General features: G+C 47.6%; 1 protein-coding gene across 1 annotated transcript; it reads right to left on the bottom strand.

The window, feature by feature from the left end:
- Positions 1 to 6,716: 6,716 nt before the first annotated feature.
- Positions 6,717 to 14,994, bottom strand: WSB1 (WD repeat and SOCS box containing 1). Its single transcript, XM_069033154.1, has 9 exons — positions 14,871 to 14,994; positions 14,153 to 14,321; positions 12,945 to 13,213; positions 11,928 to 12,059; positions 11,438 to 11,538; positions 9,146 to 9,318; positions 8,645 to 8,758; positions 8,327 to 8,434; positions 6,717 to 7,826 (listed from the first exon to the last, which is right to left on the bottom strand). Exons 1-9 carry the CDS (start codon positions 14,908 to 14,910, stop codon positions 7,667 to 7,669), a joined length of 1,266 nt encoding a protein of 421 aa, XP_068889255.1. The 5' UTR covers positions 14,911 to 14,994; the 3' UTR covers positions 6,717 to 7,666.
- Between the last annotated feature and the right edge of the window lie 10,485 nt (positions 14,995 to 25,479).

The raw sequence follows: 25,479 nt of genomic DNA, 5'->3' as shown, positions 1-25,479 counted from the left end.
CCTCTGTGTTTCAAATGTCTTCCAGAACTTCTCCACCTCCCAAAGGTGTCCTGGTGTCAAAGCAGATGATGCTTAGATGTGCTGTTAACAAGGCCATGAGAGTCATGACATGCAGGAGTAAATGCAAGGGGACAATATCCAAGGCACAGGTGCTCAGGCACCGTTTGTCCTGACTCTCAGTGCACACCATGCAGGTCACCCGAGGCCCCCTCCCTGTCTCGTGCATTTTCCTGTCCCGCACCGAGAAAGCCTCTGGCACCCTCAGGTGTTTCAGGTGACACTGTAAACTCAGGCACCACTCACTTAACTGTCTTCATCTCTGCAACAGAAACAAGTCTGAAAACATTGCCTGTTGAATTTCCAATTTAGGCTTCCTCCTAAGAATAGCCCTTGGGTTGCGTGTGGGTTCACGACAACATTTCCTACCTGCTATTCCTGGAGCTGCTTTCCTGACCGTGAGCACTGCCCAGTACAGCCCCTCCCAAATGCACTCCCTTAAGGAGACTTCTGAAAGATGAATGCTGGGTGTGATGTTGTGAGCCTGAGGTCACTTTGTCAACAAGGAAGAGGCCCCTTGTCCCAGGTGTGGGTGTGATGACCAGCATTATCAGTACCCTGCATCCCTACCCTTGCCAGCTCTACCACTGCCTCCTCACACTGCCAGCGTTTCCTATTCCTCTTGTCTTACCAGAGCTTAAACTTTCCATCCTTGGGAAGTGTTTGATACCAGAACCTAAGTGATGGTATCCCTTGAAAAACAGCAAACCTGTTGTTCCTGTAGCAGCTACTGGACAGTTTCCTTAGTGGTCCAGGGAGGGGTGGTGTCAGAATGGGAGATAAAGTCCTGAGCTCCAGACCTGCAGTCAATGCTGCAGTGTTTTCACTTAAAAACCCCATCGCTAGGAGTCACATGGTTTCACGTTATCCTCAGATTTCACTTTAATAGCAAAAGCAAGGAAATTCTTCATGACTCCAGAAAAAAACATTAAAAGCGTGCAGGTATTTAACAGGTCATACATAAGGTAGTGGGACAGTAGTGTAACTGAGACACCACGAGGTTAAGGGTATGTGAAACAGGAAGATGATTGCAGAGATGGAAGTGGAATCAAGTTACCTGTGTCTTAAATCCAGCTTTCCCACATCTGCTGTGCTGGAAAAGGAGCTGTTAACTTCGGAGCAGTGAGAGATGGTATTTGCAAGGCTCGGGTTGGGGATGGGGAGCAAAACAAAACCCCAAGATGTTGAAATTGCAACAAAACCTCAACTCTTTAACAAAATGTCATCTATGTGTGACAAAGTTGTTATGAAGCTGGAAGCCTGTGAAGTGGTGACTGGTGGCTTCACTGTGTTTGGGACAATTTCAGAAAGCAATTCCTCAGTTCTTGCTGGAAGAGCAGTTTTCCACGCTTCCTTAAGCTGGGAGCCAGACTGGTCTTCCCAGAAGTGATGAAAATAAGCAGCTTTAGCTGGAACTCTCCTGACACTCCCAGTAAAAGGACTCTCCAGTGCAGCCCACCAAAGAGCTGCAGGATTGTTCACAGGCCCAGGGAAACACGGCTACAGATGTCACAGCTTCAGAAGAGGAAACCGAGTCTTGATAGATGCCATTCTCCAGCCACTGCCGTCACGCTCTGGTGACTCACACAAGTGTATCAAGACAGGCCTAGAAAGCTGAGCTAATGTGTCATTTCCTTCCTCTTCCTCTCCCAGGGCAGCAGTTCACAGGGGGCCCCACTGACCTTTAGCCTCTGAGGGGATGAGGGACTAAAGAGCTCACAGAGGTGTGTATTCAGGGAAAGAAAGCATCAAAGGCTTACATTTATTTGATTTTCTGGCACTCCTTGTGTTTCATGCATGGGCTGTTTCCTAATTAAAGCAGGAGAAACAAAAGAAGTCCGAGGTTTGTCTCCCAGCCTTGGCAGAACTCTTTCATGCTCCGTGCTGTTGTTTGCAGTGTACACAAGCAGCTCTCCACTGACGAGAGCACAGCAGATGAGACAGAAAATCCCACCTAGCTCATTTTCTTTCTCTAAAGCTCACAAATTCTAGCTGCAGCAGGAAGCAAGGGACTGATACGATGCAGAGTGGAAGGGCTGCAGGAATCTCCCCTCCAAACCCGGGCCAAACTGCGCATCGCCCTGCTAACACTCCCGCGGGGGTTATTGCAGGCTGAAGGAGCTGCTTTTCTCCACTCTGGCCTCCGACTCTGCCTTCGTGCAGAACACGGGGAGCCAGCGCCGAGCGCCTGGGCCCTGCCAGGAGCCGGGAGCCGCCGGGATCGCGATCGGGGCCGGGCGGGGCGGGGCGGGGCGCGTGCCCAGGTGCGCGGTGCCGCGCGTGCCCAGGTGCGCGGTGCCGCGCGTGCCCAGGTGCGCGGTGCCGCGCGTGCCCAGGTGCGAGGTGCGCGGTGCCGCGCGTGCCCGCCAGAGGGCGCCGCACACGCGGCAGGTGCCCGCGCGCGCCCGGAGCCCTTCCCCGGGATTTGGGGTCGGTGAAGGATTTTGGGTTTGGGTTTCTTCCCCTCCCTGCCCTCCCAGGCCTTTCTCTCCAGGCACGAGGGTACAGCAGACCAATCCCAGCTTTCCAGGAGGAGCTGCACAGGGCATAGCCAAGGTCACTCGGCACAGTGAAAACTTGTCAGGATGCCCGCAGGGTCAGGGCTGGTGCAGGGCTGCCACCCCACTCCCCGGGCACTAGGAGATGCTGAGCCTGTAAAGGCATGTGACCTTCAAAATAACATGCTACCTTGGGACCTCTTGATTGTTGTACAGAACTAATCAGAGATCATGTTCACAAACATTTCTCTAGAAATACAACAGAATCTTGCTCCTCTTGCTGTGAGATGGGGTTCAGCTCAGATCACTTTGCTCTGGAAATTGAGCTTTTAAGAGCATTGGTACTTGGTGTGAAATCACAAGACCAGTGTTTGAAAGAGCAGAGAAAATCAAGGCGGCAGCAGAACTACACCTGTGCTGAATGAAGGAAAGCCTCCGGAGCAGGCCCTGCAGACTGACCGTGAGGAACTGTATTTACATTTGACATTTGTTTAGAAAGCATCATAGGCCTGTGGCAAAGGGACTGTCTGACCACATCAGGGAGGAAAACCAGATTCTGAGGTTGGCCACAGTTTTCTTTAGAATCCCTTTTTGTGCCTCATTTATTTACTAAGTGAGGGATTATGTTTTCTGTTCACAGCTTTGTCTCTTGTCTGCTTAACTTATGTTGTTTGGATTAGAGGGACTTCTTTATTAAAGGCTTGGATGCTACTGTAGTGCACAAATGAAGATAATTGAAACATTTCCAGGTTTCCATAAATATTCCAAATGTTATTATCCTTACATTTCTCCATAAATGCTACTGAGTTATGTTTTGTTTAAAGTATGATTTAGGATAATTGGTTAGTCAGAATACTGGTTTGTTTCTGAATAATAAGTAGTTAATAATATCTGCTGTTGAAGCCAAGAACTATTATAGATTCAAGAAAAAAATAGACTAAAAAAACCCCAAACCCCTCAATGCCATATTTCTTCTGAATTACTAGACAGAAGTGATACTAAAAAGAGGAAACCTTTCTCACCACAGCACAGTGCACAGAATGTCTTCCCAGAAAACGTATAAGGATCCCTGTTCAGGGGAGTCTGGGGGCTGGTGCTGGCTGAGTTTCCTCGAGCAAAGATCTCCATAGGGAAGGTGTAACTTCAGAAGTTCTCCACCCATACAGATGGACATCTTGAATTCATTTCTATTGCAGTCTGCTGCCAGAAGAGCTCACGAACTGGCCCATCTACCATGTTGTGGACAGCAGCAGTTCTGTTTGAATTGAGGCCTCTGTCTGATGCAGCTGAGCTGCACAGAGCCCCTTCCTCGCATGGGCGAGGCTGCTGGGCAGTGTCTGACCCTGCCCTGGGGGCTGTGCTGGGTGGTGTCTGACCCTGCAGTGCGTGTGTGACTGGCCAGGGCAGGAGCTGTGCTGGTGTTAAGGGTTCCAGCCCCTTCACAACAGGGTCACAGCAGAAGCTGCAACATGTGTTGGCCTAATGCCATCCTGGCAGCTCTTCACTAAACACAAACCTGTGAGCAGGTCAGTCCACTTCCAGTTTCTCTGATGTCTCATGATCCAGTGGACACAGTAAATAAACCTGGGGAAGCCAAGGGGTCTTTGTACCTTCCCCCAGGAGGTAAATGCCCTCACAGTTGCTGCCTTTCCAGTGCAGGATTGTCACAGTGCAAGCACCGAGCTCTTCCCAGGCTCCAGAATAACCCCTGGCACTGAGTTGGGCACCACCACATGAGTTACACACAGACACACACATGGATGGAGGCACTCACCCCTACACCAACCCACAGATATATGTGTGTATGTCAAACTTCCCTTGCTTTATTGCAAGCCTTTGCTATGAATATGCTTCATTAGAGCCTGGTCAGTTGTTGCTCAGATTAGTGCCCCATGATGGACGCTGTTTAATTAGATTTTTATTTGTAATGTTGTGCTGGAGTACCTCAGTCTTGTGACATGCCACATCAGGATCAAAGTTCTGCCCAAACTCCTCTCACTGTTATCTGCAGTGGACCTTGGAATTTTTTTTGGTTCTTTCCTTTCCTCTGATGCAATTAAGATGAAGCAATATTTTAAGTCTTTCTTCTGGACTTGTTCCTTCTGCAGTGACCACAAGGAACTGGTCATAATGAATAGTATCATCAAGACACCCTAACAGCTCCTGGGCAGTTGCTCAGAAGGAGTGAATTTACACTGTTAATAACATACACTGATAGATTTTTTTTTTCCCATACATTTTTTCCATCCTGGCATTTATTCTGGTACAAGACGTTCATTACAATTGCTCTTATATCAGGAAGCAGATTAAGATAGTCTTCCCAAAGACACACACTTCCCAAAGACACACACTTGCCTTTTGAAGCAGGAGGTGAGAGGAGCATCAGTGAAACCTTAGTGGTTTGATTACATGCTCTCCATGAACTGACCTGGGTTCACACACAAGGGGGAAGCAGTCCTTAGCTGCACAGGTCTAAGATGGAGTTATGTGTCAGGCACCTGAAGAAGTGGGCAGTACTCTCCAATTAAATAAGAGAAGTTCCTCCCCTTACTGTGCAGGGGGCAACTGGAATGGTCTTTAACATTTGTATAGGCTAAGAAGTGAGCTCAGAGAGAGGGGATTATGATTTCTGTCAGGGAACCCCAGTGTAGCAACTCTTATTACAGCCTGTAAATAAGTATTTTTCTCCTTGATGCAGCTCAGCCAGCTGGAATGGAAGTGAGCAGGGAGTAGCTTCTAATCTCATGTTAGAAATAAATCATATCTGCCCCAGAACTTCTGTCTGGAATTAGCTGGTTACACAAGGCATAACCTTGCTGATAACTAACAGTGTTATCAGGACTTATCTGAAGTTTACTCTGGCTTTCTTTTGGTTCTAGTACATCAATAATTAGGGCTGTTCTGAACCAGCTCATTGCAGCAGGATTGGGGTGCAGAGCAGTGTTTATAAAACAAACTAGTCCTTGTGCAGAAGCCAGCATCCCACAGAAACCCTGCCTGCCTTACTCAGGTGGTTCTAATCTGAAATAATTAATTGGCTAAACAGTTTCTGCCTGACAACTCTACCAGATTTCCCATGGGATCTTACACAACCTTTGTCCTTTATGAAACTATTGTAATATGTAAGGAAAAGGTCATGGGATTCATCCACCCTATTTCTAAACTGCTCCAATGGAAGTCCTCATTTAGCATTGAAACAATAAACCCCATGCAATACTTAGCAGTGCCTGCCACAGCTCCTCTGCCGTAAGTCATTTGTGGGTTTCCTGTGTTTCTGGAAATGTTAATATCAAGGTTTGTGCTGCTCAGAGATCCAGGCCTGTCTGAAAGCACTGCTGTGAGCAAAAGAGAGGATACTCACTGATCAGAGATGAGTCCTTAGCTGTTAGATTCCCAGAAGAGCACTAGGTCTCTCTCTGCAAAATGTAAACTGGTTCTCACCCAAAGGCCCTTGAGTTTTGTGGTGCTACAAGGAACACGAGCACTGTGACCTGGGGAGTTATTTCTGTGTCTCTGGGAGGAGCTGTGTGCCTGGCCCTGCTGAGGGTCCCAGGCTTGTGCTGTGGTCACAATGGGAACTCCTGGAGACGCTGGGGATCAGGCTTCACCTTGTGGTGTCCCACCACAGCAGGAAGAGGCTTGTAAACGTGGTACAGTATTATAAATAGTCTCACTAATGAGGAGAGCTTGTGTACTTGGTCTAACACTATCATTTGTGTCCTGGGAGAAAGGTTAGAGCAAATAGAGGAACTGCTGCAGGCAGCGCTGGGAGAAGCAGCTTTCAGAGGTGGTGAAAGGGGAGCTGGGATGTTGTTTTCTTACCCCACTTCCATAAATCAGAGCTTTTGGTGAACACAGCCTGAGGGGACCCTTCAATAAGCCTCTCCTGCAAGACCCCACATTGAAGTCCTACTTGCTGACCCAGGGCTGGAACAGTGATCTTGCAGAAACAGGCTCATGGCAAGCCCAGCTTTTAGCTCAGCTCATGAAGGTGCTTAAATAAGCAGATTTGCAGCCCACATGTGCTTGTAACACTGTCATGGCTTTAGAGAGAGCTCTGTAAGCATCTGTCTGGGAGCACAAACCAGGCCTCACCAGCTTAGCCTGCAATGCTGCACGCAGACAGTATTGATAAATCAGTCACCAGATGAGGTACCAGAACACTTTTATACAAGTTTTTAATAAAAAATTCAACAAAAATATATATAATCAGGCATTTTATGCAATGCATACATTCTTTATATCTGCAGGTACAGATAAATAACAGAAGGCAAAACCAAGTATTTTGCTTATCTTTGGCCATTAACCAGTAATCACCCCCAAACAGATATTATAGGGTTAAAGGATAATAAACCAAATCTGTAAATGTCTCTCATTACAGACACAGTATCAGGCAATAATACAGTAGTCAGATTTTCAGAAATGTACGGAAATAGTTCTCTAACTCTGCCCAATACTGAAATTTCACCTGGTTTGCTGCTATGGAACATAAGGCCTTCAGCTGACTCAGGCACGGTCCTGGGTTACATTAGATACACTCCACTCCTTATTAACCTCAGTCCCTTCCCCACACACTGCTCTCTACAAAGCTACACTGTACCTCTTCACAAATAAACTAGCACGAAGCCTGACGTGGGGGGCAGCTTTCTGGACCCCAACCAATGTACAGAAGGAAGCTTAACTGCTCTACAAGTCAACAGTTTTCCTACCTCGGTGTGCCAGAACAGCTGTCTTTCCACTTACAGCACAGATGCATCATGGCTCTACCAAAGCTATATATACATGAGACACATGAAAAATCACATAAGCAATTCTTAAAGGTACATTGATAACATGTAGCAGCTTATGTCTATATATGTACATGTTTTCACAGTTATATTTTAGAAAATTGAGAACACCAGGAATACCTCTACTGTGTTTTCTATAAATAGTAAAAAAATTACCTGTCAGGCATTTTGATAAAATAGTATTTATCACTTTAAATAGCTCTTGAAAACCTGTAGTTTTAAGCTTAAAGGCTGTACAGTTTGAGGATTCTGCAAAGTGTTTGTAGCTAGTTTCAGCAGCTAGGCCACCTCCCAGCTGTTTGGGTTTTTTTCTTCTCAAAAAACTCAAATCTGGTAACAAAGGAACTCCACCACTTTGCACGGGATAGGCAAGTTCTTGACTTGGCTGGTGGGCATCACCCTGCGGATGGCCATGCGACACAGGTGCTGCAGGCTGGACACCTGGCTGGGGGTTGCCCAGAAGTACACGCTGCCGTCCTGGGTCCTGCACAAAACCCCACAAAACCCTCCAGGTTACTCCACTTGGACCAGCTCAGCCTGCTACCAACTCACACGCACGACTAGGTAGGGGACTTGCTGGTGCTCAGTTCCAGCTGCTCCAGATTCTGATTTACTCCAGATTCTGATTTACTCCAGTTCCTATTTTAAGCTACAGCAGCACAATAAGCAACTTGTCTATGCAACAGGAGTAGATCTCCTAGCAGCTACTGCTGTGCCACCTGACACACAGCAACTGCCCTCAGCTATCTGATGGGCTTCTTCCAATCCACGTTTAGGGTCTCTCACGTATTTATTTTTAAAGATAAGAAATTAGTTTATCAGCTGATGGATTTTACTGCTATTCCAGGCATGTTTAAACAAATAGTACCAGTCAGAAGCACCAGGTTGCAAGGCACAACTGAAGATTTTCAGAACACTGAGCCATTGTTTTCAATCTTTTGTGTTACCTTTGTATTTCAAAAAGGAAAAGAAGTCTGTACTTGCCCTGCAGCCAGAACACTGCCATCGGTAGAGAAAGTACAGCAGAGCCCATTGTTCAGCGGTGCAACTTGTACAGGGTATTCTTCATCAATTCTCCAGAACCTGACCATTCTGAGGGGGAAGGACAACATAGGAAGTTATCAGAGTAGGTTTTAAATTCTGCTTGGTGTTTTCTCTGTGCTGCATAAGAAACTAGTCTGGAGCACAGCTTGGAGCACAGCTTGGGCGCCAAGAGCGCCAGGAGCCCAAGCTGACAGTGCTGAGAGGCTCCTGTCCTAGGGCAGGGATGCAGGAGGGGTAGCAGCCTGTCCCCACACTCACTTGTCGTCGGCCAGGCTGGCCACGTGCAGCCCGTCGTGGCTGAAGCACACGGAGCGCACCCAGCGGTCGTTGGCGCCGCCCGCGAAGATCGGCGTGGGCGGGGGGAACAGGTGCCTGCGGACACACAGGGACACACTCGGTGACAGTGCCACGTCTGGAGCTGGGGAGGGCCCCTCAGCCAGGACAGCAGAGCTCAGGCATTAACAAACAAACAGTGTTTAACCAGTTAGCCATGCATTCAGGAGTGCAGACTGAACTGCTGTGTCTTCTGTGGTACTGAGCTCTTCAGCTTTGTTGAACAACTTAGTACACATTAAAATACCTGTGCTGTAAATTCTCTCTCAGATGAGAGAGAAATCTCCAGCCTCTGCCACTTCAGCATTTCCATCAGCTACTGCTCTTTTCCAAGTCCAATTTACAGCTATGTACACAAACCCGCTGAATTTCAGTTAGTCATCTCCACTCTGGGAGAAAGTTTCCATGTTTGACTGCTTTACTTACCCAAATTCCCTAAGAATCACTCCAATATGTGGATCCCAGACATAGACTCGAGTATCATAAGATGCAGTAGCCAGTAATGCTCCATCAGGAGAGAACTCACAAGCTACAACATCATTGTGATGTCCTTCAAGTTTCCGTAACATGGAGTATTTATCCATATCCCAGAGGAAAACCTGCAATTAAATGAGCTGATGTTATAGCTCTGCTCAGAGAAGCAATGAAGCACTTAATTTGTTTTTTTAAGTATAGCTAGTCTTATTTAGGATTATATTAAAATCAGGTATTATGAATTACTACAATTAAGAAATATGCTCAGTGTCATACTCAGATTAAAATCAAGGTTTTTTTAAAAAATAATTAAAGCAGACATGCAAGTTCTAACTCAAATTTGTTAAATGTTATTAACAAAATAAGCCAAAATATAAGATAAAGGCAACACAATTTAACCATGTAGCTTACTGAAATTCATGTATTACAAAACTATTTTATTAAAATATTCAGAAATAAATAGGGTTAAACTCTACAGTCCCCTCTTTCCAGTAACTACCAAAATTTTAAGAAATATACAGACAGAAAATGTAAGGTTAACATATTGTTACTCCAGTGGCATCCCTTTAAGATCACTTGTTTACAATTGCTTGGATCACCAACGTCAGCCTAGGAAGAGAAACAGATACTGCAAGCAAAAAGAATTTTCACAGCCAAAAGTTATGTCTTTGGCAAAACAACAGGGAAGTCTAACCACATTATTAGAAAGAATTTAGGCATTTAAAATCAAGTCAACAGTAACAAACAACATTAATATTACAATTTACCCAGCTAATTGCACAGTGTATTATAAGAATTGATAGAATGTTACAGTATGCTGAGATTTTACATGCACTTGTACATTATATATAATCAAAATAAGGACTGTGCAGAATTACTGAATAGGACCCATCCATGTACTGCAGCATGGTTTTATAGGAATGTAAGTCATTAGCAAAAGCTGTTATGTCCCTCAAAGAGCTCCTTAGCGGCCTTGATTTTTCCCTTGACAGTTTTACTGCACAGGCTAAATTGTGACATCTTGGATAAATTTATGTTTGACCAAAACAAGCTCAGCCTTAGTGCCTCCCACATGGCCTAACTCTGAACCATTTTACAATCCGCTACAAACATGTTCACTAATTTTTCCAAGGAGACCCCAACATTCCATAAAACTGGAAACTAAGTTTGAGGAGTCAGTGTGTTTCACTGCTGTGAAAATTATTGAAAAAAACAACCAAAAAAAAAAAAAGCAAGCAAGCAAGCAGACAGTGGACATGGAGCAGCACCTGCGTACGTACAGGACCCCTTGCAGCCGAGGGCAAGGTTACTTCGTCCTACGGTACAGACGGTACAGCTCGCCGGGCTGGCGGCCAGAGCTGCCACTCTCTGCCCGCCAACACCACTGTGCTCCTCAGAGTGGTGCCAGCTTAACTCAATCACACCAATATTGCTGCCACCACCTGTGACAGGGAAAGCAAGAAGCTTATGGAAAACACACAGCCTCCAGACAGCAATGTACACATCCCCCTCTGCTCCACTACTGAGCCAAACCCCAGACCTCGGCTGTTCTCACCGAGGTGGACAGTGCATCTGAGCACTCCCACAGAAGTGATGTCCAGTGCCTGAACTGGGCCTTCAAAGTCTTGTTAAACTGCCTACAGAGCCCCTGGAACCAGGCTGAACGCCCCTTTCTGGTTTGCTCAAATTCTTCAGTGCCAGGAGTAGCTTATGGCATACATGCATCACCTGCACTGCTTTCAGTTCTCTAACAGGGCATTAGGATAGGATGGAAGCAAAAACAGTGTGCTCCTCTTCCTGCTGACTCTTAGGCACCATTGCCATTGGTATGGGAAAACAGGGAGAAATGTCTTTGTTCAGCAGGAGATGCCCTGACTGGCTCAGACTTTGTAAAGTCTTTCTCACTGAGCATGAAATAGGAAGGACAAAATCAAAACCAAAATAGTTTTACACATTAATCTAAGTATCTTTTAACAAACACTGGCTTTAGTGGTCTTTGTTTTATGCCATGACCCTGTGGAGACCTATTCCTCAACAGTTACAGCCTCTTCAACTAAAAGCAGTGCAAGTTCCATTCACAAATCAGGGTCTCAATGCACCATTTGCCAGTCTAATTTCATGCACTTTTACATCATCAAACATTAGAAGTTCATGACACCGAGCACAAGCTTAATGTTACTTAGATTTAAAATGATTACGCACACAATTCAGGAGAATTAAGGAACAAGAAACTCTGACACATACTGCTTTACTAGCTCCAACAGAACAGAGGATGGAGGAGTCTGGAGAGAAGGCACAGCCATACACCCAGTTCGGATGGCCTCTCAACACCTTCATCATGTTTCCTAAACAAAAGATACTGCTGTAAGAATTCGTTAAATATTACAAAATTCAGATTGAAAAGCTTTTCCACATTAGTTATTCCTTTGTAAATTTTTCTATTATTTTCCCAAATGTCTTGCAGAGTCATCCTACACAGATATAAAACCCCTGGGATGCAGCCTCTAATCCCAAGACCCTATTCAGAAAAGTCACTTCATGCACTCCTAGCTCAGCCCAATACCTGCCTCCAGGGTTCAGACAGATAAAGAATTCCAGGGGAGTGCAGAGTGAGTGACTAACAGAACATGCAGTTTTTAAGCAACTCTGACCAAACTGAGTCTAGAGCAATAAAAGAGGTGAGTACATGGATACTTCTCTCAGGTATTAGGGCAGATAAAGTCCAGACATGTACCATCATCTTTCAGGTCCCACACTCGCAGGGTTTTGTCTCTGGACGCAGACACAAGAATCAGGCTGCCATCGGGGGCAAAGGTTAAATCTCTGACAACTTCTGTGTGGTCCATCAGGTTAAGGAGGAGTTTTCCTGTTACATGAGAACACCACAATTTAAAATGAAGGACTGTACTTAGATCAAATGCTTTATGGATACAAATACTGAATATAAATATTGAATATAGAATCACAGCACGTAAAGACAATTTTCTTCGTAGAAATGCTCCCTTACAATGAGCAGCACATGGATCCTTTCCCACTCCTGTATCGAGAGACAACTCCCTGAAAAATTACAAAATCTATATACTAGAATCTCAGAAATAAGGCAAGACTTGTCTTTTGATAGACATACCTGTTCTAAGATTCAATTTACAAGGACAAATTACTCAATAATCATTATTTTTTAAAATGAGTTCTCTCCAACCTAGCAGCTGTGCTACCAGCAAAGCTCCAAGTCCCTAAGTTCAGATTCAGTCTTTTTGAGTCATTCATTTTCTTTTTTAAAAAATAAGAGGTCCTCATCAACATAAACCAGCAACTTCATGCTTTTAAGGTATGGTAAAACTAAGAAGTCTTTTGAGTAAAAAAAACCGTACGTATGTGCACATGTAATTATTTTGCATCTTCCGTCTCTCACATCTCAAAGCATGAGCTGCCTTTCTTGTTCCTTTGGCAGTTTTTCGTTACTTCTGGTTGCAGGAGCTCATGCTTTTTAAAATATTTTTAAACTTGTATTCGAGGTTCAGCTCCCAGTTACAATTCTATAACCAATTCCTGCTGTGTCCTAACGATATTATTACTGCATAAAGTGAGAGTTGGCACTTCAGTGCAACAAGGAGTGTTTGGACAACGCTCTCAGGGACACGGTGGCAGTGCTGGGGTGTCCTGTACCGGGCCAGGAGCTGGACTGGACGATCCCCACGTGTCCCTGCAGCTCAGGATATCCCGGTGTGCTGTGAGCCCCTCTCCCACCCACCTGTGTAGACATCCCAGATCTTGATGCGGCCGTTGTTGAGGCCGGTGGCGAGGAGCAGCTGGTCCTGCCCGAACTTGAACCGGTGCCACTCGATGTTGACGCAGCGGCTCTGCTTCTCAGGCACCGAGGAGCCGAAGGCCAGGCTCCACACGATGTCCCCGCAGTCGATGATGTGCTCGCAGGGCTTGTTCTTCTGGCCGCTCTCGCTGCTCTGCCTCGGCAGCCTTGTGCTGACGGCGTTCGCACCATTCTTTGTGCCGTGCAACAGGCTGCAAAGAGAACAAAAAGCACAAAAATAAGCGCAGGTTATCTTGAAAAACAAACATTTCTTCAAGGTGTAATGAAACCTGGGAGTTGTCATAATGTACATCTCTGAGGCGCAAAATGGCGCATTTTTACTTTAAAATTAAAAAAGCAGCTTTTTCTTGTAACTGTGCAAGATTACCAGCACCTGGGAACCTTCCAACACAAAGTAAGACTAATATTCTGTATACGCTTTTACCTCTGTAGAGAGCAAGACACTAACTTAACCTATTACAAAACCCAACAGTTTTAAAGCATTTACAGAAAAACGAGCCACAAAAATTTCTAGGACTTTCTGTTAAATGAGTGAGAAGTTCCCTGCAATTCCCTTACATGTGTTAAACCCTGAAAAGAGATAGAGTGTCCAGCACATGGAAAACAATTAACCACCCCCAAAAGGGGGAAAAAATGGGTGAGAGAAATGTAACCAGCTACAGAACTGCAGGGGCTGGCTACCAACTTCGCTAACATGCAACCCGCAAGTGCCAATAAAATGTGTATTTTGGAGCTCCACTTGCATTCTAACAAGGATGATAAGGAAAGAGGTCTGCCTTTAAGTAAATTCCTAAAACATAAAGCCAAACAGCGTTGTGATAGGGAATTTAAAGGGCCAGATCTGCCCACATCTCTAAATTCCCTTCTCTTTCTAACTTCCTCTTATTTTAGAGCATCTGAATTGATTAACAAGTTACTCCTCCACTGGCTTTGTGAGGTTACAATAGTTGTTCCTCTTGCTGACCACACAGGAAGAGACAAAACAGCTGTTATTTTAAGGAATTAGTTTTTCCCCAAGGTGTCAAAGCCTAAAAGACCAATACATGCGTTTTAATCGATTTGAAGCCATCTCCTGTTTTTAAACCCTCCTGTTTTTCAGGTGCCCTGAAAGCCATAGCGGTTTGTCTTACAAGTTGTTGAGGCACTGTGCCCAGGGGACCAGCTTCACTATGCGATGTCCCTGTGACCACGCCAGGTACGAGCCATCGGGAGCGAACGCGACCGTCCAGTTCTCCCGGCCGCACTTCTTGTCGAAGGGAGACGTGGGGGCCAGAAGCTCTCCTACCGTGCGCGACCGAGCTGGGGGACAGAGGAGATCCGTGTGAGAGGGGGATCGTGCAGCGCCTTGCGCAGGCTGCACGGGCACCCGCCGCCTCACGGCGACTAACGCGAGCGGGAGGGGGCCCGGTGTCACCGTACACCCATCAGGGATGAGCCCCCGCAGGGGAACACGCGGTGCTGAACCAACTGCTCCCACTGTGCGCGATACCGCACCCGGGACGGGCCATGCCGCCGGGCCCGCGCCTGCCCACGGCCGGGAGAACGGGCCGGCGGCCGGGAAAGGCTCCGTGTGCCCGGAAAGGCTCCGTGTGCCGGGAAAGGCTCCGTGTGCCGGGAAAGGCTCCGTGTGCCCGGAAAGGCTCCGTGTGCCGGGAAAGGCTCCGTGTGCCCGGAAAGGCTCCGTGTGCCCGGAAAGGCTCCGTGTGCCGGGATCCCGCCTGCTACCCGCGGGCAGCCCCGAGCGCGCTGCTGTGCTGCGGGATGGGCTGAGCGCCCGCCCGCCCCCGCCCGAGCCCGGGTCGAGCGCGGGGCCCGGCCGCGCTGCTCCCGCCCGCCCTCCCCGCTCACCGATGAGCTTCTCGTTGACACTCGGAGGAAAGCTGGCCATGGACGGGCGGCCTGAGGAACGGCGGGGCTGCCACGGAGCGGGACCGGCGGGCGCGGGCTGGGCAAGATGGCGGCGGCGGGCGGCGGGGCGGGGCGGGGCGGGGCGGGGAATGCGCCGCGGGGGCCGGGCGGGCGGGGCCGCTGCCAGGGGAGCCCGGCCCGGCCTGCTCTGCTCTGCCCTGCCCTGCCCTGCCCTGCCCTGCCCTGTTCTGCTGTGCCCTGCTCTGCTCTGCTCTGCCCTGCTCTGCTCTGCTCTGCCCTGCTCTGCCTTGCCTTGCTCTGCTCTGCCTTGCCCTGTACTGCTCTGTTCTGCCCTGCCCTGCCCTGCTCTGCTCTGCTCTGCTCTGCTCTGCTCTGCTCTGCCTTGCCTTGCTCTGCTCTGCCCGGCCTGGCCCGCTCTGCTCTGCCCGCCCTGCCCTGCCCTGCCCTGCCCTGCCCGGCCCTGCTCGGCCCGGCCTGCCCGCAGCCGTTCGCGCTCCTGCCCCCGTCCGCTGCCCCTGCCCGGCCGTGCCGCTGTCCCGGCCCGGCCCGGTTCGCAGCCTGACCCCCGTCAGCCCCGTCCTCCCGCCGTGTGCCTCCCTGGTTCAGGGGCTGGAGGAGTCTCCTGCTCTTTAGGGTTTCTTTCTGACCATGTATAATTCAGTATTTAAACGCAGCAGGATCTGGTTTATAATAAAATTTTGCTGTTGATGAAGTTGTTCACAAGCAAGCTGGAGAAAGAGGTCCCGAGAGCGCCTCGTTCTCTGTGATTTTGTATTAACATGTCTATACACTCCTCTCTCCTTCCATATCCTCTTTTCTCCTTTTGAGTATCTAAGTTCTGCCCCTCTTCTAGACAAAGTGACTCTTCCTCGCTCTCTCTATGGACTTCAGAGAAGCGCCCAGCAGGATAATTAACTGCAGATAATAACTGTGATTTCATTCCACAGCAGTGGCCTCGCTGGCAGACGCACTGCAATAGCCATGGGATCAGCTACTCAGCTGTAGCAACAGCCAGGAATTACCCCAGGGTGAGCAAGGCCAGCGAAGCAGTTTTTAAATCATGCAGTGACACAATGTCAAAGAAAGGAGCAGGGAGAAGTTTGGAACGTTCTTGGTGATGTGAACACTAGCATGGATTAGCACTGGTTTGTATAAATGCCCCTAGCACATCGTAGCATTTATTTGATACAGCATAATCCTGTTCCTGCTCTGTCCATCCCCCACTGCCAGCAGAGGCAAGAGCCCCGAGCAGCTCTCTGCAGCCAGTCCCTGGACACCTCCTTGGAACAAGGCAGACTTGTAGCCAGTGAATATTGTGAAATGCTGCTTGGAGTTGCTCATGGGTTATGAATGTTTGAGCCAGGCCAGCCCAGAGCTGGGCTGACTCACGTAAGGGTTCTCCAGAGGGTCTGAGCCTCGCTCAGAGCCAGCACACACTGGGTTCTTTGCTGACCCTGGGGACTCTTGCAGCCAGCAAACTGCAGCGCTGGGTTACTCAGCTTCGCAAGGGTGTTGCCACGCTGCTGCTTTTCTCACGCTTTTTTAAGAAGAAAAGTATTTTGCAATTTATTATTTCTTTATGTCTCTCTTCCTGTAAGTACTGCTCCAACAGCTGAAGTTTCTTCCTCAGTGAGCTTTCTGCTCATTAGCGTAGTACATTTGAGGCCAGAGGAGATAATTAGCTCATTTAGTCTGGTCTTTGTACAACAGAGGAATATAATTTAATCTAATTTCACACACCTTCAAAGAGTGAGGATTTCCAGCCTTTACAACACTGGGGTCCAAATGCTGGTCTTTGAACTTTCCAGTCCACGTTTTGTGTGTAATGGACACAAAGGCAAACTGGGATATGGAAAACCCCCGGGGTTTGCAAGCTTGTTAGAACAGTGGTAGCACCTTCTGTTTTCAGGCTGGGCGGGAAGGGCCGTTGTCCTTGTGTCTGAAGCCAGAGTGGGAGGGGTGCAAGCTGCCAACTCATCCCCTCTGCTCAGTAAATGTATCTTTCTGAAATTCAGCTTAAACTTGAGATAAAGAAGCTACACTTTCTTTCCTCGGAACTCTTGCTGTGTTTATTTTCCTTGCAAGTGGCGTGTACGGGGTGATTTTTCAAATGATTTTTCAGTTCTTCCCGGGCGAGGTGTAGCTGTGGGATCCAGGGTGTCACACTCCAGGCTGTCACACGCTGCCAGGGCCTGCAGCGGGTGACTCAGGCTGATTTATGGGTTTTCCATTATCTTCCTTTACGGATGCAGCTGCCAAGCCTGCACAGGGCTGCTCAGCTGGGAAGCTCACAAACTTGATGCCATCTTTCTCCATCAAGTCTTTACTCACTGCAGTAAGCTTTCACAAGTGAAAGGGCTTTTGTCCTTCTTGCCTGTCTTGGAAATACCTCCCGGGATCCAGGCTATGGAGCTTTTCCCTGGGCTGCTGGAGCACCGGGATCTGCTGATTTCACATTCCCATATTCTGACACGGTGAATTCAGTTCTACCCATTTCTTTTGCTTTGTCTTCTCAAGGCCCACAAGTTATGTTCCTCCTCCTCAGAGGTGTCATTCTGTACAGCACTCCTGGCAAATTAGGAGCAGTTAGGGCCACTCACACTTAAGTCCAAGGTAGCTCGTCTGTGCAATAGTGCTTGCCATTAAAAATTATGCTATTTTTAGTCTACACTGTTAATAATTCACAAGCTCCTGTTTGTTTTGAGAACCTTCTGGGGATGGAGAAAGTTCAGCCTCAGTTTGTGGAGGCAGAAGACAAGGTGAAAGGAAAAAGCAGAATGGAAGAAAGAAGGAGAGGGCAAAGAAGGTTGAAGAGGAAAAAGGCTCACAGTGCAGTGAATGGTGAACAGCAGGGGAGTTAGACAGGAAAGCGCTGCCAGGAGTTGGACTTCAATGATTCTTGTGGGTTCCTTCCTATTCAGGACATTCTGTGAGTCTATGATCCTAAGGAGGTCCAAGTGACAGCCCCCCAAGCTGAAGGGTTAAAAGCTCGACATACCAATAAAGCAACAGCCCAGCCCTGCAAGGAGCTGTTAGAGCCAACGAGACCTTGCGTACGGGGCTTTGCCAGCTCGTGGTCTGTAAATGCATTTTCAAAACTCTCAGCAGTCTTTGCCCCTGAGTGTCTGCTGCCCGCCTTGCTGCAGTTGTTCCTGCCATGAGGTGCTGCTGGGCCTGGCACCGTTTCAGCTGTTGCTTCATTTCACATACGTGTTGTTGTTTGCCTGGTGGCTTCGAGCAGTATTGGCACCACTGTGGCCCTGGAGAGTTTGCAGTCTAAACAGACAAGGCAAACAGCAGTTGGGAGGAGGAACAGGGGGATGAGGCCACTTTCTCAGGGTCATCATGGAGCAGCCAGGAGCACAACTGTGTGATTTTCCCACAGGCACCAGATAAGGCTGCCTCCATTTCTGGAATTCTGGGCTGTCATTTCTCTCTCCCCTTTTCTCCGTTGCTCTGTGACTTATTTACCGTTGATTCTTGTGAAAAATTTTAGGTGATTCTAAATTGATGTACGTCTGGTACTTAAGGGGTTAATTTGTAAAGGTCTGCTAAAAGAGTGTGCAGTGGAAAAGCTGCACAGATGGAATATCAGACTATGGGAATTTTTCTCTGCGTTCTTTTGGTCTCATGGGGATTTTATCATTTTTGGAGCACGTCTTTTATAATAAATAGAGCAGATGGCTCAGTGTATGTTGGGAATTCAGTGCTTCCATGATGAGTAGCTGCACTGAAATAACGGAGACAGAAGTTTGGGGTTATTCCTTTTAGATTCAAACCATCCCTTCTCTGTAAGACAGCCATGAGTGCCTTGTAAGGGAGCTGCTTTCAGAAATATCTGTGCTAAATTTACCCTCTGAGGGTATGAGAGGTCTTATCTCAGATGGCTGAAGTGACACTGAGAGTTCTGAGCTGTCCTAAACAAGGGCAGGGGAGAAGGTTCCCTGTGTTACAGAGGAAGCAGGTCAGCCTAGCCTGGGCTCGTGTACCCCGACCCTCACGTGTGCCAGCACAACCTCCAATATCCCTGCCTCTACCACACAGCTATTTCACTTCTTCCTTAAAGCATCCTGTCTGGAACATGCTGGGTTTGTGTGTTCCTCTCCAGGCTGTTTGCTGTGAGTTCAGCTGGCAGAGGGGTGTCTGGGCCAGAGAGGAGCAGCGCAACGCTGGCAGGCACAGGATCTGCTGTTCCCTCTAATGTAATTGTATCTAATTATATCTGTATATTTCCAATGCTGCAAAGTCCCAAGTCTGTGACTTTAACCAGGGTTAAAAATGTTTTGCCTGGTCCAGTAAAACCAGTGGGACCACGTGGCCTCGTGGCCAAGGCAGGGGAAGTAGAATCAGAAGCACTAAGGCTGTCTTCCTAACTTTGCTGCTTCCTAACTTTTGCCTTCTGGGGGAATTTGAACTGCAACAAGCCTTGTCTGCCAGATTTAAAATAGCCTTTCTTGGACTGCTTATCCTCCTGTCATGCATATCATTCCCTGCTCCTGCTCAGTACAGCAGAGCCAGAAGAGCTGAATGTCTCAGTAGGTAACAAGTTGTGCCTTTCAAAGCAAAAATGCTGCCTCTGCAAGTGCTGAGGAGCCGACTGCTCGATTCTCCTGGTGCCATCAGGCATTGGCCAAACCCAGCTGGGATTGGGAAGCTGGTGTAAGACCAGAGGAATGCAAAGCAGTCACATAACAAGTCAGAAAAAGGGCTGTGTCCTGGCCAGCTCTGAGTGTACAGATCACAAGACAGCAGAGAATGTTCTGAATTGTTCCAAACCCAAATGCTTTTGTGTTAATATGAAATGTTTACCTTTTTTTTTTTTTTTATATGACCCAAGGCAGAATTTTATAGTGGTTGCAGCTAACCTGGGGTGCAGGCAGTATTAAACTGATGAACATGTTCACAATGGAAAGAATATTTTTGGTTGTTTTTTCTTTTTTTTTTTAATCTGTGTCTTGGCATTGGACCATCATGATTGTCCAGAGGGAAGATCAACGGCATGAACGGTGTCAGTGTAAATGTCAATAAATCATCCATAAATTCAATTTATAGAAAAGCAGGTTGAGTTTAATAGGAAAATCAAATGGGATAGACTCCCTACATTCTGTAGAGAAGATCAATAAAACAATCAGGACAGAAGAAGTCAGCATGTTGGGGAATTGCAGGGCTGTGTATGACAGCTTCTGCCTGGAAACAGCCGAGGCTTGCATTCCTGCTGCAGGGAGTTGGGAAAGAGCAGGTTGCTTATAGATAAAGAGTGTTTGCTCACAGATCAAACAGCTCGAGGTGGGCCTGAGCTGGTGTGGAACCGAGCTTGAAAATATTTGGGTAGCTTGTGTCCAGCCCTGTTGTTACAGGGAACATGTGCAGAGGGCTACGGAGGAGGTAAAGAATCTGAGAGAAATGGACATCCTTTGAAGGTGGAGGTTGGACAAGTAAACTTCTCCTAGCCCCCATTTTTGGGTTGTAAAAATGTTGTAAATAGGTATAAGAGTGAGGGGGGAACACAGGAACTTGCCTTCTGTGGTACCCTGGGAATGTGTGGCTGTGCTTGCCCGGTGTGTGCAGAGTGAGGCCGGCGTGAAGCGGTTCATGGTGGCACCCTGTGCACAGACAGGGAGGGGGCTGTAAGCAGAGCTGGCCATGCTGTGCCTTTCGGTGATGCCCTCTCCATGTCTGGCTGCCCCCAGGTCTCTGTTCCCCACACTCCTGTGCATATGTGAGTGCTGGTCTGCTCGCAGCTTTCCGGGGCTGGGAGAACGCTCCGGGAAGGGACACGGTTAAACTCATAGTGCAAATGGAGCTGTGATCATGTGCATGTGCCTTCTGTGAGCACAGCCCATTCCACAGGGCAAAGGAATAAGCCACAGCAACACAGACCCCACTGTCTGGCTGCCCCACACCCCAGGCTTTGTTTCTTTATTTATTCCTAAACAGCCCTGGGTACAGAGGCACCAGGGCTGTGCCTGTCTAATTCATCTCCTGCATCACCTTTCTCTCCACTGCACATCTGGCTCTGTCAGCCAGCCAGGGTCACTCCAGTGAGTCTGAGAGCTCTTAAGAGAAGGCCCTGCCCTCTGCATTAACGTAATTGCAGGTTATTTGTGAGATTCTTTCCATGGCTTACTTCCTGAAGGTCTGGCACAGAAATCCGGTTTTGTAATTTGAGCCCTAACGAGTGGCTGGATGTAATTATGGTCTCCATTATCCCAGCAGTCTCTGTAGCGTGGAAAGTAAAAGTTCAGTGTTGCCACTAGCACTGAAAATACAGCAGTTGGCAGCTAATGAGTCCCGTGTGCACGCAGCACGTGGGCAGTGTGTACACAGGTAGGACACAGGTTCACTGGGGCCTGCTCTGCTCTGTTTATAAATGTTTCCTGAAAGAGGCTGATGAGATTTCTGGTTATACTCTCATTAAAGCTCACCAGAAGGCACAGATTGCACACAAAATGTGTAACAAATAAGGTTAATAGGTTCCCCACTAAAGCAAAGCAGGATTTGTGGGAGCATAATTTACCTTTCTGCCAGATGTCATAAATGGGGGATGAGCTGGACGTGCTCAGATCTGCGGACACAGGGATCAGCTGCAGAACAAAGGGACTCGTGGCTGGCTGAACATGGCGTGCCAAGGCAGCTGAATACTGGGAATGGCTTGGGAATGCTCTGGTCACTGGGAAAAGGCTGCTGGGAACCAAAGACACGGGACAGAGAGCACATTCCTGCCAGACCTGCTGTGTAAGCCAATCTGCAGCCATGCTGCGAGGCTGCATCCTGCCGGAGACAGGCCAGCTGCTGTCCGAGGCTCTGGGGAAGGGGCAGTTTCCAGGAAGGGCCCTGGTCTGGGGGAGGCTGAGGCCGGCCCTGTGTTGCTGCCTAGCTGTTCCGTCTTTTCAGGCTGCAGGAATGGGATTGCTTTTCCATCTGTGCCTGTGCAGCACTAATTCAAAGGGTCTGGGATGAACCCCTGCAGTGCAAACAGCACGTTGTGTAGTAAAGGCTGAGTTACACAACTCAGGTGGAAGGTGGTAAAGCTGCTGCGTGGAGATCAGGCAGACTTACTCACACTCAATCTACATGCAGCTTCTAATCTTTACACTGCAGTTGGAGTCCCTTCCATGCTCCTGGGTCAAAGCCTTCCATCTCCCACATGGCTCAATCCAGGCCCTTTTTTGGGCTGCATTTGAAGGCTGTTCGGCTGTGACTATGCAAAAAAAGGGTGAAATTTTCTTTTTTTTAATTTAAATTGAGATCCATATATGGAAGGAAAAGATGAATTGACCACTTGAATCCTGCCAGTCTAACACAAGAAAATATTTAAATTGCAATTCCATTACACAATTAAGCTGGAGGAAGCTTGTGAGCTACACAGCTGTAATCTTTTTCTTTCCTTCCTTACTGAGCCTGGAAGCGTTGCCCTCTTGCCTTCTTTCTATTGGAGCCTGCTTTTCCTGTCATACTGCATACTTTGAGAGAGCTTGGCATTTTTCCCTGCCCTCTTCGGCTCTGGAATGCTTTCTTGCTGTTTCTTAATCCCTGTTATGACTGGAAGTAAGGCAGAGGTGGTGTCCTTTGTTTTGCTGCTGCTTTTAAGTCACATGATGATATTTGGGAAATCCATGGATCTGCAGCACTGCAAAATTACACCCACGATGAAAAACGAGTCCAAAAATGCAAAGCAGGTTAATGAGTCCTTAAAGGGTCAGGTTCAGGTTTGCGGCAAGGAGAGTTGTTAATGGCCAGCAGTTTGGTTCTCCAACCTTGTCATTGCCCATGTGGCCAGAGAATTTAAAACATAAATACAAAGACTGGATCTGTGTTTGGATGCCAGCTGGGAGCTCACCAGGAAAGTGCAAAAGTAACCCTGGTGTTCACAAGAGGGGCACAGCTCCAGGGTAAGCTTCATCCCCAGTTTCCAGCTCCACTGAACAGCAGCTCAAAGGCACCATGACCGAGGCCTCTGTGCTGCTCAGCATTATTTGGAAGCCCAGCAAAGCAGCACATGTTTTATCCAAAGGATGTTGCCGTGTACCATCCATCCAAACTGCTGGATATCTACTGCTAGTAAGCTTTTTCAAAGTTTTATTTTAGAAAACTTGTGTGGGCTTAAGCAGCAGTTGCAATTAAATAGGGCAGCATCAGCTAATGGCATGAGTCATGGGGAGGAAACTGAGCAGCAGTTGGGGAAAACTCTTCAGTAACAAAGACTCTTTATATTCATAAATTCGTACAGGCTGACACAAGGCTTACACAGAGGTTGTTTAAGAAGCAGAAAACTCAGTTCTGATCTTGACATTCTCCCAGTTGTTAAAGACTTACCTTTCCATCAGACAATTCCTTTCCCTCCTCAGTCCCTCCCCTACACCCGAGTTCTTAAGAAGACGGAGGAGGAAGGAAAGGCAATCTCTGATGGCTGGGCTGCTCCAGTGGCTTTTCTCCCCAGTGCACTGCATCCATGTTTAAATTAAAAGAAAGCTCAGTGTCCCATGTGTGAATGCTGCAGGTCTTTGCCAACCACTGACTCCACCTGTGACAGTAAATCCCATTTCTGCCCCCAGCTCTTTGGTCAGTGCTGAACTGGCAGGAGGAGTGCTGTGGTGCAGCAGGGCTCAGACCCAGGGTGCTGCAACAAAGGCTACTCTTGAAGGATGTGCTGATGGTACTGAATCCAAATCCTGGCTCCCAGACTATGTGATTATCATCTAAAATCAGCTGCTCTAACTGAGAAATAATGCCACTGAACTGAATGGGAATTGCACAGGCAAGTTTAATGTGATTTTATGGATAATCCTGCATTGCTTGCAGTGGAAACACTGCAGGATACAGAGGAGGTGGGGACTGGGAACAAGCTGAAAGCTCCTCTTGCTGACCCTGTTGTGTGATAAACAAGAAAGGAAACAAAATGTCAGGGAGGGGAAGTGATAAAATCGAATTATCCTTTGGGGCAATGTTCTAATCTAGGCTGAGCTGATTAGTCATCCAGAACAATTAAAATACTGCTTTATAATATTTAAGTAACTTAACCTCTGCAATGACTGCCGTATGTGGGGATGGCATTACTCACTGGGGAAGGGAAAAGTAGATACACAAAATGATCTCATTCTGCTGAAGTCTTTAGACATGAACACATACGCTGGGAGTGATTGTGATCAAACAAACTTCAACTGGGACTCGACAAAGAGCTTGTTTATAGCTCCAAGGCAAACGGGCAGACACTAACAGGGCTGTGTCCCTTTCCCGTGCACGCATCAGCCTCCATTTCAGAAAATATTCTGCTCCATTAAGTGCAATTAGAATATCTGAACTCTAACGAGGCCTTGATAATAGACTATTTCTTTTATCAGATCAAGTATCAGGGATTAAACTCCTGGTGTTTTGCATCCAAATGAGATTTCTACTGGAACAGAAATATTTGCGTTTAGAGTTGATTGTGTAAAACGTGCTACAATTTGAATGATCCTTTGATGACTGGGCTTTTTAGGTTAGAAGTTCCAATGTGAATATTTTGTACAGAATCTCTAATTTCTCCGGAGCATAATCCATCATTCTGTGATTACCGTTCATCTAGTCAGATCATTTGCTGGCTCTGTTCTTGTTCAACAGATCCTATTGCAGTCCGGGAGGTCCTGGAAGCAGAGCACACAAAGGAAAATCCGTGGTTTACCCTACAGAAAAGGTTTCTTCACGTTTTGCAATGTATCCGCACGTGCCGGGTAAGGCAGTAAAACAGAGTCAGGGAGCGAACACGAACCCGCCGCTCGCTGATGAACCATCGGGCTGTTCTTCGTGGCCAGCCCGAAGCGGAGGGGTTTAGCGGCCTCTAATGCCCTCTGATGGACAAATGCATCGGAGCGGCGTCCTCGGAGCCGGCGGAGAGCGGGGAAACACCGAAGTGTCTCAGCAGAGGAAGAGCTGCGGCTCTGCCAGGGAGGCCCCGGGCTCTCCTTGGGAGCCTGCCCGCTCCGGGTTAAACCCCGCCTTTAAGGGGTTTGTGGCTGAGGAGTTTAAGTCACCTCTTACTAAAATCTGGCAGCTCCCTTCCTTTCTCCCTGCCTTCCCCCTTTATTTAGGTTTGTTTGCTTGGCTTCTCTTAAGAACAAGGCGGAAATATTTTTGACCCTGATGGCAGATTTGGCACAGTTTCCCCACGATGACACCCCATCCATCAGGAATTGGGATCAAACCTGTGCCTTACAGAGGAATGCTTCCAGAAGGGATGGGAGGTTTCTGGACCAAAGCTGATAAATAGAAAGTGAAAAGTGTCACTCAGTGTATTTGAGCCTCTGCTGGAGTGTTTGACAAATGCTGGTGAAAATGAGAGACTGGGATGGGAGGAATGGACAGAAAAAAATCAAAGGAGGAAATAGAAGAAAAGGTTAATAAATAAACGATTTGAGTTGAAAACACAAAGTAGAGGAAAGCAGAAGACAAAGATGTGAGCGGGAAAAAAAAAAAAATCCATATTCTCTGTCAAGAAGCCAAGAGAAGTGTCACCTCCAAGAGCCAGTTCAGGTGTAATTCCAGAGAGGCCCAGATCTCCTGGGTACAGTGTGGGTGATGTTCAGAAATTAACTGAATCTGAAAGGGTAAA

This window comes from Aphelocoma coerulescens, chromosome 19 (genome assembly GCF_041296385.1).
Source record: "Aphelocoma coerulescens isolate FSJ_1873_10779 chromosome 19, UR_Acoe_1.0, whole genome shotgun sequence".
Lineage (NCBI taxonomy): Eukaryota > Metazoa > Chordata > Aves > Passeriformes > Corvidae > Aphelocoma > Aphelocoma coerulescens.
Note: the sequence above shows the minus strand (reverse complement) of the source record. Positions and strands in the feature narration are given on the sequence as shown.

Excerpts from the sequence above, each read along its gene's own strand:
- WSB1 (XM_069033154.1), bottom strand. The coding sequence starts at position 14,910 with ATGGCCAGCTTTCCTCCGAGTGTCAACGAGAAGCTCATCG. Across the intron at positions 8,435-8,644 it reads GCCAGCCTGGCCGACGACAA|AATGGTCAGGTTCTGGAGAA; the intron begins GTGAGTGTGGGG and ends CTTCCCCCTCAG. Across the intron at positions 7,827-8,326 it reads GGCAGTGTTCTGGCTGCAGG|GACCCAGGACGGCAGCGTGT; the intron begins GCAAGTACAGAC and ends GGTTTTGTGCAG.